Genomic DNA, 14,050 nt, shown 5'->3' on the forward strand with positions numbered 1-14,050 from the left:
TTTCTTTTATTCTTGAGCCTCTTTGCTCAAGAATAACTGCTCAACAAAGGATCGGAACTTAACAGTCTGTTTATGATATCCCTATTACAAATTTCTCTTGAAAATTTCCGCGAGAAATTCTGTCTATAATCACGGAAGTGCTTGTTTCGAGCCTCAGCCGCCTCTTCCGATAATTGACCAATAGACAATATAGCTTGATCAATTATTGTGGCACCATGTCTCAATATCTTGTGCATTGTAGGAGTCATTGAATACCATCCATAAATTTCAACATAAAGTTCTGCTGTCAGTTCTGCAAACTTTTAAAATTTTTTGATATCTATTTTATATCCACTTGACAAGGTTTCCAAAATGATACTACAATTTTTAATAAGTCCAATGTTAACTGCTGTAATGCAGGATGAGGTTTGAGGATCTGAGAAAAATCTTCTTGATGTATTGCCATCATTAGTATTCCCAAAACCTGCAGTTGGAATATCCACCAGCAGCCCCATTTTCTCTTTGAATTTGTTTTAAATGTTTTTTTTTGTTTCAGCTAAAATTATTTTATCATCTTGTGTTCTCGCTTGCCATTTTTTTATGGGAATGTGGTAAGATAAATGTAGTAAAGATTCAAAAAACCTAATCCTTGTATGCGATATCGATAAACCAAATTTAAGGGCATCTAGATTATCTTTTTTTTTTATGGTTAATTTTTTTTATGGTTACCTTGTAGAAGAGGGCACAGGGTTTTGCCAAATAATCTTTTGGCTACCAATATGACATATAAGCTGTAGAGGCACAAATGAACTTTGAAAAATGTTAGAGTCACTATCAGTACTATTTTGGAATTTTTGTTTAAATGTTTGCTGCTGTGAGCCATCACAACCCCATTTTGATAACATTTCTAAATTGCTTCTTTCTTCTTTGTTTAAGGTTTCCAAAACTTCATCTAAATATTCACACAAGCGTCTAGTTGTGTGGTCTAGAATATCTTGTAGTTTAATTTCACAACATGTTTCTGAAACTGTCATTTGACTCTTGTGGAGGATAACATTGTTTTTTTGATTCTTTCAAAAGCGAACAACATGGATAAATATTTTTATTAGCTGCATGAATTATTTCATATTGTCTCCTTGTCATATTGGCTTCCACAAAAATTGATAATGCTTCCGATGGTGTGTGTTTTTTTAAAACATTCGTCTGAATGGAATTGAAGTTTTCTCTATGTTTGTTTGCCTTTTCCGGTGAGCAGCTAATATCTTTCATTATTCTAGACGCATCACTATGTCCTGCATCACGCTGACTCAATTGGGCAGCATAGGTTAGTTGTGCATAAGATATTTGGTCTCTCAAAGCTTTTGTTCTACGTCTCTTGCTTGGCGAACTCAACAACTTGAAATCATTTGATGGTCGACCAGGCCTTTTTATTATACAGGTGGGTAAACTTATGATAGCATTGAGCCATAGTTCATTGTGCTTCAAAAAACGTTCTTCTTTGTAGTTAGCAGCTATCCATTTTTGTTTAAAATGAAACTTGAAAGTATTTAAGGCGTTTTTTAGTGAACTTTGTTCATTTTCAGTACATTTTGTAATAATTTTGAGATGATCTTCTAAAAACACAAATTCGTCATCAATTTTTTTCTTTGGGCATTATTTCATAACATCGTAGAGTTCTTTTCTAGTCATCTCTTTCACCATTGGTTGGGATTCTGAAAAAAAAAATGAAATAAGTTTTTATTCAAAAGACAACGTTTTTGTCGTATTATTTAATCAAAATTAAATTTTAAAAAATGGAAGATTTATGTGGAACATTTTATTTCAAAAATGCTAACTAAAATAACTAATGTTTAAGTTACATAAAAAATCTTTGCTAAATTCGGCTTAATTCATATACGAAAACAATTTTGAATATAGTATTTACAAAAAAAAATCTAACAATTTTAGTCTCGAATATATATTTTAAAAAATCTCACTTTGTTAAGTAAAATGAAGAAACTATACATTTATTTTGTATGTACATACCTTCTTCTTCAACGTTCATCGTGATTTATTAAAGGTTTTACAGCATACAAGCTTAAATAATACTTTTAAAAGTTGTGTTTGACAAGAAGCGTAAAAAACAAATACAATGAGCTCACACGAAGTCTGAGTTTAAACTTTATTATACCTGGAAGAGGGAGTGGGCAACACTAAAATTGTTGTTTAGTGATGTAGCCTTTATAAATCTTTCATGATAAATAGTTAATAGTATACTTTTACAAAACTTTTGTAATCGATTTTTGATCGACTATTACTGTGCGATGGTAGAAAAAAAAAAAGATATACAAACTCACAAAAATAAAACAGTGGCTCATCCTCGGCAGCTTGAGCATCGATTTTTGATCGACTATTACTGTGCGATGGTAGAAAAAAAAAAAGATATACAAACTCACAAAAATAAAACAGAGGCTCATCCTCGGCAGCTTGAGCATGTCTTACTACATTTACAAAACGTTTTTGGATCTTGTCTAGAATTGACATTGTTATAAGAACCAGCCCAAATTTGACAACAGTATTTATTACAAGGATAAATATGAAGTTTATAGAGAAAGAGACTGAAATTAGGAGAAGGAAAATGGTGGGCATAACAGTGGATAACTGCTGGTGAATTTTAATCCATATAAAACTCAGTTGTTTACTGACAATAATTATCAATTACCTTACCTTAGCAGATGCTAACTTTGTAATGGATTGTAGAGGTTTTCATAAAAAGTCAATGCTAAAGTAGAAAACTCAGTAACATTGTTATTATTAATAAGGTTTACAATAAATAACTGGAGTATACAGTTGAGTTGTCAGCAAATAAGACCACCCTAGATGTTTAATTATTAGTAAGATCATTATTATAGAAGAGAAAAAAATACAGAACCAAGGATGAAAATTTGTGACATCTTAGAAGTTACTGGAGTAGCTTCAGGGTGTTAGCTTCAGGGTGTTTCAGGTACTCATCAAACTAGTCATCATAAGTAACTTTCCTGCTTACAAGTTAACAACATGTATTACAAGTTAACAACATGTAACAACTCTAAGCTTACAGGTTAACAACATGTATATTAGGGTGAGACAAAAAAACAAGATTTTTAAAAAATATAGGCAACTTTAGCATTTTCTATATGATAAAATAACACTGAATTTTTTTGAAATAAAAATATTTTAAGGGGTGTCTCAAGACCCTTGAACATTTAATGGATCCGTATTATTAATTAAAAAAAAGTTCTAAAACTATGTAATGTTGGCTTTTTTACATATATACACCCTAATTTTTATATGTAAAAAATTTACATATATACACCCTAATTTTTAAAAAGGCATTTTTTTTAACTTGTTAAAAAATTATAGTTTTAACAATTGTAATATAATTATAAACAAAGAAACATATTAAGTAAAAAAGAGCATGTTGAATATGAATTGGTAAGTAACCTCGACAACATAGGTATGTAACCTTGACAGCATAAGCAAGTAACCTCAACAGCATAGGTAACTCTGTAAATCAAGTCAAAATAAAAAAGATACTGAAACTCCTGCTAAAAAAAGTTGGTATTCATTTTATCAAATATATTGATGGATAAGGAGGATGTTAGTAGCACCAAAACATCATTTTTTAAACTTTTTTTTCCATCTAAAACAAAAGACAATGTGATCTTTTGAGTAAATAAATAATAAGTACTTTGAGTACAACATGTCATTTTAAAAGATTTTAGAATCGAAGATTTTTTAAGATGTTTCTTTTTTTTAAGATGAGCTAATTAAAGAGATCTGGCTTTATATTTAAACTGTTTGTATATAGTAATTTGTATTTTGCTTACGCAATTTAAACATTTGCAGTGAATTTATTGCCTAAAAATCACAACAAGTTTAGCATCTAAAATAACGCAAAAAAAAAAAAATATGACATATATGTAATAGCATTTATACAACAACATATGTATAAAACATATATATAATAACTAATAACAAATATATGTAAAAGAATCAAATAGATAAATTAAGAAAACAACAAGTACAAGTAAAAAAAAAAAAAATTTACGCAAAGTATGCATTTAAAACTGTTCAGCAAGAAAAAATTATTTTTTTAAACATAAATTCTTTAAATGTATAATTCAAAGCAATAAGTTGGTATTTCTGAAAAATTACTAATATTTCTAAATAAGTTTACACAGAATATCCAGTCCCAAATTATGTTAATATCCAGTCCCAAATATTGTTAATATCCAGTCCCAAATAATAAAAACTTAACTTATCCTAGAAACAAAATAAGCTTTTTTATTATGACAAATTTACTGTTAATTAACTGAGTATTGATATATTACTGATATATATATATAACTGAATATTGATATAATACTGATATATTATATAAGTTATTTTTAATGAGAATGTACTTTTTGCAACCAAAAAATAGAACTAGACCAGTAGATCAGTAGACCATTAAAAAAAAGCCAAAAATTTTTAAACCCTTACCAATAAAAAATTACAAAGACATATTTTATTCTATTTAAATTTGTTTAATCCTTTTATATTAATGCCTTATGTTGCTCATTTTTTTTAATATACTAAAAATTATAAGTTTATACAATTTTTTTTTTTTTTACAAACAAAATTTTCTGAAACATTACAGCCTGTTGTTACTATTGTATTAGAGATTTAATAAAAACCAGTATTAAATTATTATATCATTCATTAATAAATAATTTAAAAGAAAAAAAAATTTATTAAAAGAAAAAAGAGAGCGTGGGAGCCATTCCATGCTTTTCAAAAAATACTTTTGAAAAATATAGAACTTACCATACTTTGTTGAGCACATGAAATATTGTAAGATGTGCGACTCAAAAGTGGATTTTCAAACTTTATATCTGAAAACTTTGAAGAGTAAAATACAACTGACAAACGACGTTTGAAACTAGTCCAAATCTGTAAATTTAAAATTAAGTATAAATAAGTAAATAATGCTAAAAGTTAAATCAAGACACGATGGGCTAGAAATTTAAATAAGTAGATTCAAATAGTGAAATTTAAACTCGAAAAGCTGCAGGTGACTGATAACTGAATTAAAGTTTTGTTTATGTTGACCTGTCATCTAATTATTAAAAAAAATGAAAAATGAAAATTTCAAGTAAAGTTCGTAAATTTTTTTGAAAAGTATTTGACAGGGAAACTTCCAAATTGTTTTTTAAAATTTAAATACAGCTGACGCAAAAAAAAAACACAAACAAACAAACAACAACAACAACAACAACAAAAAAACCATGTAAAAAAAGTATATTTGTCAAATAAAAAAAATGCAATAAAATGATTTTTCTTATTATTTATTTTTCATTTTTACAACATACTTAATCTGTCATTTGTCTCTTGCTATGTGCAATTTCATTACCAGATGATACTTGATGATGATGGATACTTCTTCAGCCTTTTCATATAATTCCAATGGGTTTTAGGGTTGAGTCCTAGAGAGTTCCTAGGCCAGTCATATACCTAAAAGTTATTAAAACCACTTTCATTATCCTGTTTCATTTATAGCATGGGATACTATCATGTAAAAAATGTTTAGATACAGTGTAGTATAGTTTGAAAAGAGAGGTGTCCAAAGATATTAGAATGATCTTCCTTAACTGCTTTTGCATATAAATTTATGGTGTTAACAATACAAGATGTAGTAGAAACCTGTATCTTTGCTTGTCTCTCTTTGATGCCCAGTAGAAACCTTTATCTTTGCTTGTCTCTCCTTGATGGCCAGTAGAAACCTGTATCTTTGCTTGTCTCTCTTTGATGCCCAGATAATTTTGTTGTTGTTGGTAAGAGTAGTGTTTGAAGCCAGGTTTTCAGAGTTGAGTTAAATAAAATGACTGCAAAAGAATATTTAGACAAAGTTCAATATTCTTGGTTCTAACCCCTCATAAAACAGGGTCAGTATTCTTGCATCATTTCCTATTTGTTTGCCAATTTTTTTTTTGTAAATTGCTTTTTTTCCATAAATATGTTCTTTCTTTAAAATGTAATCGTACACTGAATATAGTTTTTTCTTTCAGCGATGAGTCAGAATTACATCTATGTTTCCAAGCAAGATTTCTCTAATTGATCCAAAGGTTTGTTTATCTCTTTCAGAGTAAAGCCAATCTACACAATCTGTACTCTTATTACAGAAACAACAAGGATACTTTGAAGTATGGTTTTGAAGCCCCAAAATCAAGTTAAGTAGTTTTAAATCAGCGTAAATTTTAAACTGAATATTTTAAAGCCAATACTTTTGAAAAAGACAGCCGAGTTGTCATTATTCTCTTGATTATTTGGGACTGTTTCTAAGAGTAATGTCTGATCAACGGATGTTTCTTTTTTCAAGTTTGGACAAATTTCCTTGGAATAGTTTGATCTCCTGGTGATATCATCACTAAAGTAACTTGCCACATCAACAGTACCAATTCCAAGCTTATAGAAACCTCCACTGCCACCAACAAATAATTTCACCTTAACACTAAAAGTGTCTTGTTTTCTTTTTTCAATCATTTTCCAGGTGAGTTCTTCTACATCTTTAACAAGAACAACAGGTCGCACAATTAAAGTCTCAGTTTCTGAATTATAGAAATCAAGGTCTACTGCTGAGAAGAACTCCACAAAAGACCCATTTTTATATACCATGAATTCTTTAAACCCAGCATTTATTGATTTTCATATTGCTTTTGATATTGCATCCATATCAGAACCAAACAACTTTCTATCAACCTTAATGGTCATCAAATCTTCGTTCTGCAGTAGGCTTTATTGATCTTTTTTAAACTGTAAATGATCACCCTATTTTAAGGGATACAATTTCTGATTCTTCAAACCTTTCTCTAATTTGATCTGCAGCTAATTTTTCTCCTGCTTTATGATTCAAGGAGTTTTCAATCATCTGACAAAGGTTTTTTGAACCAAAAACCTTTGTTTTTGTTTTTATTCAAATTTTGTGAAATACTTTTTTGTGTACACTATAATCATACCTCGCTAGAAAAACTTAATTTGGGTATGTGTACTTTTTTAAAACATAAACACTGTTGTAGGGAGGTGTGAAAATGGCTTTTGAATTTTTTATTTATTTTAAATGACAAAAAGGTTTTAAAATGTTTTAAATATTTTTACAATGTTACTGTTTAACCACCTTTTCAAACTGAGAATTGCTATAATTAAAACATGTCATCTTTTCAAACTTAGAACTGCTATATTTAAGACATGTAAAATTAAAAATTACTTGCATTTAATAAATAATAAAACTAGAAAAAAAAAAAAAAAAAAAAAAAAAAAAGGCCAAATAAAGTATATATACAAAATAAATACATATTTTTATATGTACTACATATGTATTTTACATGTACTAATATATAATATATAAAAGCCTTTCAAAATTAAGAAAGTAACTTACTACAAGCAAAATGACTGATAGTGAGTTTTTTACCTCACCCTCACTAAGAATTTTCCAACTTATGAAATTTTAACAAAAGTTAATGACAAAGTTAATGGTTGTGGCTTCTTGAAGATAGGTATTTAATGTATTTTAGATTAATATTCTTAAGATGCATGGTATTATTTTTTATAGTAATATATATGTCAATGAAAAATAGACAATATACACATCATTAGAAAGATAATACGTAGGCTGTAAACAATGAAAGTCACAAAAATTTCCTGAAAACGTTGCTACAACAATTTTTATACATTGAAAGTAAAAAACTCATTACAAAAGTAGTAAATTTCAACTTTGATGGATAATCACAAAACTAATCCAATTTGTACCATATTTTGATATTTTTTAGTCTGAAGTGCCAACTAGCTATCCTGAGAAGTGTGGTTGCAAACATCTGTGATCTTAAGCGTTTATTACTCATCAAAACTTTAGAAATAGATGAGTTAATTCTTATTTGATTAACATAACATTCTAATTGCAATCAATTGCAAAGACCTCATTGATTCTGAATTAATAAATACTGCAACTATGCATGTAAGAAATTCTTAAAAGCATACGACTGGTTCAAAGATTGCAGCTTCCATTTACAAAGTATTAGCACATGCTGGTAAAACCATCATTAATTCACTAGTTTCACTTGGTTTAATGAGAAAAGAATATGTACATAAAATTTGGAAATTTGATAATGAACACTATGCATAGAAAAAAAACAGAGAAACTTTCATTCAAACATATTTCTGATCTCCTTAAGTTCAACCTCATTAATTGATTAAAAAATAAGAAATCTTTGTGTCTCCTAGAAAAAGTTAAAGGTTTGTTTGCAGTATATAGCAGTATATAGCAGAGAAAACTCATCTGACATGAAATCAGATAAAATTAATGTCTTATATGAAATATATTTGTATGTTAAAAATGTTGATGATAATTTAGAATTAGATAAAGATATAGATAAATAAAGTTCTGAACTGTTTAAAATGTATAACTTTATAGTTGTTTGTCTAGTATGTAAATTTATTAAAAAAATATTTAAAAAAAAAAAATTAAAAAAAACTTTGGTGATTGGACTCCAATCATTGGAGCCTGGAAAGAAGAATACCCTAAAAAGTTATCCTGCATGTAAGAGGAAATTAATTGTAAGTAAATGTAAGAGGGAGTTGATAAATTTTTTTTTTTCAACTATTTTGTACTAAAGTTAAATTTATTGACAGGTTTTAATTTTCCTCCCCAAAATGAGTGGGTTTTAAACTTTACATGAACTTAAATTTCAGACAACAAAAGATTATTTGATGAAAGTTAAATTCTGTCAATAAATTTATATTTCGTAAAAAAAATATTTTGAAACTTTAAAAATCCAATTGACGCCTTCGGGGTTCCTCTGGATATGTGTTCACCCTCGCTGCCTCCATAATCTGATTTAAAGACAAAAACAAAAATTATATTTTTAGCCATTTTAACTTTATTGAAATGTTTTCACTATGCACTGTATTTTTTATTTTTTTTGTCAATACAGTTTGTAACGTCTGATGATCTCGTAAAGCATGAAACTCTGAGTCATGTTTCAAATTTAACTGTATTTATTTAATTAATTTTTCAATACATACCATTTTTACAGTGGAAAATGTTAAAGTAGTCAATTTCCAATCTCTTTTTTTTTTTCAATCTTTAATAAATGACTATTGAAGAAGGCATATTAATGTTTATAAAAAAAAAATGTTTTTAATAATAAATGGTTCCAAAATTTATAAAGATAGTAAAAAATTGAGTTTGTAATGTTAGATGGTAAAACATTTAGTTTGTAATGTTAGATAGTAAAACATTGAGTTTGTAATGTTAGGTAAAAAGACTGCATGTAAAGTTTATAATTAGCTTATTAGGTAAAAATGAAGAGAAAAATGTTTAGTCTAATTTCATTAAAATTTAATATGGACTATAAATTTTGCAACATTTTTCCCAATCCCTTCACTATTCCACCCCTCCCCATTTATTTAACTTTTATCTGATTACCATCTTTAAATTTAGATTACAACTCATACCAAGTTATAAGAGTTATTTGACTCGTCTACACAAAGTACAAGTTGATTATGTAATAAAAAATATTGTTATGTAATTAAGAATCAATATAAATATCAAACATCTTTTAAATAAATATGCTAATTCATAACATCTTAACTTTTAAAGATGAAATTATGCATAAAACGAGAGTTACTGGAAACTAGCATATATCTTCTTAATGTAGCCATGTAAAAGGAAACAGAATGCATGATCTTGATAAGAATATCTTAATTTTTTTCTGATATTTCCATAACAATACCTATAAAATATTTTGCATCATAAACACATGCTATATTATTTCCTGATGAAGCAGACGTATTGTAGAAACGTTTACATGAGTATACATATTGTCAAATGACACCCATCTGTAAAATGGTTAATAATTGTGGTATAAAACAATGGTGGCTTCTTGTTTCTTTGTTGAACAAGTAGCATAACAGTCGTTTAATTTAAATGTTATGCAATCAAATAAAATTGCATCATTTGAAATCTATTGAAAATGTACTCCTTTGATATTTTGTCTACACCAATCATACATTTTTTCAGGTCTCCTAATTTATTTAACTTTTATCTGATTATCATGTTTAAATTTAGATTACAACTCATACCAAGTTATAAGAGTTAGTTGCTATGTCAACATAATGTACAAGTTAAATAATAATTACTATAATTATGTAATAAAATAATAAAATAATTATTATAGTTATGTAAAAAAAAAAAAATTATGTAATTAACAATCAATATAAACATCAAATCTTTTAAATTTGAAACATCATTTGAAATCTATCGAAAATGTATTTTTTTGATATCTTGTCTTCACCAATCATACATTTTCTCAGGTGAATTGATAAGATCTGAAGTAATTGTAAACTGGCCTGTGCTATAAACCTTTTAACAGAGCCCCTAACATCACTGTAAGAACTCTTTCCATGTGATGTAGCAAAAAAATGTAATTCTGCAGATACCTCATAATCTTGTTTATGGTGACATAAGTTAGATATACTTCTATAATTATTATAATGTGAACATCAAAAAAATAAATGCAATGGTTAAAGTATGGCATCAACTCTTTTAAATGTTTTATAACTTCATAAATGAAACAATGAACTGAGTTTGTATTGTGTTGCAAATGATCTGAGATGATACAAACACTTTTAATTTATATCTTATTTTTTTCCATATAGTAAATAACAAAAAGATGCAATCTTGCTCGACTGTTGTTCCAATGGAAACCTTGTTCTGCATCTTGAATTAAAAAATAGTAACTTTCAGTAAAGTCTAGTAATGCTAAAATATGATTACTTGGTAATGTTATTTTTAGATGCTTCAAATATGCTACTTGATTTTTGACCAGGTAATGATTGGTTTATTTGATGTCAAGCTTTTCTAATAAAATCATTCACTAGAAGAGTTCTGGAATTATATCACATTTATTGTTGGCTTTTTGCCAATGATTAAAGCTTCTTCCATGCTGTGTTTAGGAAAAAAGGAGTAAGTGTGTAAAGTGCATCATTAGATCTAAATTAACATTGAGATCTAATGATGCAATTCCTATTTATTTTTAATTAGTGCCTAAAAAGATATATTTAAATACAAGTTTTAAAATATAAAATAAGATTTCCATGAGTTTTGGAACAATAAATAAATAAGAAATGATAAATTTTATATATAAAATAATTTAAAAAGAACAATGACTTGGTTGTCTTTTATGTCACAGCTTTTAAGTATATATATTCAGTAGTGTGTTTTTGCATAAAGACACTTCATGCACCAGACATAAAACCAGATACACTGTGTAAGAAGAAATGTTCAATTACAATTTTTTCTGAGTTCTGAGCAAAAACAGGCATGTTCAAAAGTTAATGGACAGATAGAGGAGGGGGGTGGGGTGGGGTAAGGAGGTACTAGAGCTATTTAAAACCTTAGTTTAATTCAGGCTTAATTTAAGACTTATTTCTAGTACTTAACATGAAATACTTTTACATATATACATACTTTGTATTACAATATATAATACAAACTAAAGTACATCAATATTTTTTTGTTTTTAATACATTTTGTGCAAATTTCATAGTTCTGCTTTTGTAATTTTTTTTTTCTTAAATTACTGTAACAAAGTTTATGAAATCAGAAGAAAAAAAATTCTTATTAAAATCAATGTTACTGGTGGTTTAAGTTTTAGTCATTTTTTAGAGTCCATTAATTTTTACTGAATTGTATCTTATCAGTAAATTTCTGAAAATTTGGAAGCCGTTTATAGAAACTAAAAAACTCTTTTCATTTCTTAAATTGCAGATTTTGTATATTGACTCATCAAAAATCATCTTTCTATATTTGCAAACAATTTTTTAGGATGTTTAGGTAGCAGTTATGAATAAAATGTGACATTCGAAAATTCAAAGTCAAAGTTTTATTAAATAAAGTCTAAAGTTGTAGACAATAAAAAAAATTAGAAGGTTTTCTGAAATTTTGTTTTTAAAATATAGAGCTTTAAAGTATGAACAAAACAAATTTTTGCTACTAAAGTTATTATTTTTTGAAAAATCAGAAACCTTAAATGACAATATCTCATGAACCACAAAAGATTTAAGGCTAAAATTTTTAGGAATTGCTTTTCTCATTGACATAAACCAACCCACCAAATTTGATTAAAATCTGAGGTGGTCCATGTTGAAATCCTAAAATTTTGGTCCAATTGGCAATGGAATGAACTATAACCCATAACATATTCTAAATTATGTTTTTAGAAAGAAGTAAAAACAGATTTTCGGGATCCTAGAGTTGCATTTCTAAAATAAAAACACTATTAATTAAAAAAACTTTTTAGTCATTATTATTGCGGTTTTTAAAAAAACCGATAAAACTTAATATACTTCCGCATTATTTTAATTGTTTTGACTTTTAGACGACACTAAAATGTAGCTTTATTGTTAAAGTAATTTAAATGTTTTTGAAAGAGACTTTTTTTACTATAGAAGTCTCTTTTGACTACAATATATATATATATATATATATATATATATATATATATATATATATATATATATATATATATGTATATATATATAACAATAAATGCATGTTTAGATAAGCCCTGTGATGTCACACTGAAACAGCATGCTGCTGAGGGCTTCAGCACACATACCAACTATTTTAAAGCCTGCTGCCGCAAAGAAGTATCCTATAATGACTTTGGGTTTGGGATAGGATAGCAATCTTTTTTTTCATTATTCTTCTTTTTTTGCTTCTTTTTCTTAAAAAGTTGTATGCTATAAAGATAAACAAAACTAGTGAGCTTTTATATGCTTATATATATATATATATATACATATATATATATATATATATATATATATATATATATATATATATATATATATATATATATATATATATATATACATATACATATACATATATATATATATATATATATATATATAAATATATATATATATATATATATATATATATGAGAAAAATTTGCAGATAAGATCTATTGTGTCAAGCTTTGGTATGAAGTTCTCTTGTTAGTCATGAAGAAGACCACTCTCTACTATCACTACCACTATCTAATAATCTAAAAAACGTTTTGCTCAATCAAACTACTTCTCTATTTCAAAAAGAAAAGAAGAGATAATATAAGAGATAAAAGAAGAAGAGAGATATTAGATAATTTAGAGAAAAAAAAGTTCTGGGAAACACTTTTGAAAGACTATGACAGGTATATTGTCTGGATTGCAAACAGTATAGGAGTTTATAAGAAATTTTTTTTAGCTAAATGAGCTGGAGTGATGTCTAACAATGTATTAACACCATTCTTAAGGACAAAAGGAAGAGTGTTGCCATCAGATTCAATTGATTAAATCTTCATACTTGAGATGGAATTTTAGACTTGCCTTTGTGAATGACACTTTTCAAGATTTTTCAAAAGTTTCTAAGCCTTTATATTTTAAAAAAAATATGAAATTTGGTAAACTGAGAATAATGGAGCTTGGTGTCAGACATTTTGCATTAATTTTTTGCAACAAAAAAATGTTCTTAAGAGAAATATTCTTGTGAAATTCACAAAATCATGGCATCAATCTACTCAAAACTCTTGCAAAGCCATCAAGTCCTTTAAAATTACATCAAAATGCTAATTATTGTCTTATTTAATTTGAAAAAAGTTTGAAATAAAAAGCTTTGGTTTTAGAGACATCTTTATTGAAAATTGATTGTGCTGTGGCCAACCCATACTATATAGACTACAGCACATACTTTGACTGATGTATGTACTGAAACTCTCACAGATCCCTATTTAAACATGATATTGTATTGCCTAGCTAAGTACAAAATATATGTATACAGTATTGGCCATTAATAACAACCCATCATGTTAATTATAACATAAGTTTGAAATATTTTAAAAACAAAAGGAGGATTTTTCTTAAATTTTATTTTTACTGAAATAAATCAAATAATCAAAATATAAACTTATTATAAATAATAATAAAAAAAATTTAAAACTAAAATATTGAAAACAAGTGCTCTTATGTTTCA

General features: G+C 27.1%; 1 protein-coding gene across 3 annotated transcripts in view; it reads right to left on the bottom strand.

The window, feature by feature from the left end:
- Window positions 1-14,050, bottom strand: part of LOC136088756 (adhesion G-protein coupled receptor D1-like) — a 136,641-nt gene that overhangs the window by 5,256 nt on the left and 117,335 nt on the right. For all 3 annotated transcript variants that reach the window (XM_065813373.1, XM_065813374.1, XM_065813375.1), the window contains one exon: window positions 4,807-4,932. In XM_065813373.1, coding sequence (XP_065669445.1) covers window positions 4,807-4,932 — 126 coding nt within the window. The remainder of the gene's footprint in view (window positions 1-4,806; window positions 4,933-14,050) is intronic.

Source organism: Hydra vulgaris, chromosome 12 (assembly GCF_038396675.1).
Source record: "Hydra vulgaris chromosome 12, alternate assembly HydraT2T_AEP".
Taxonomy (NCBI): Eukaryota; Metazoa; Cnidaria; class Hydrozoa; order Anthoathecata; family Hydridae; genus Hydra; species Hydra vulgaris.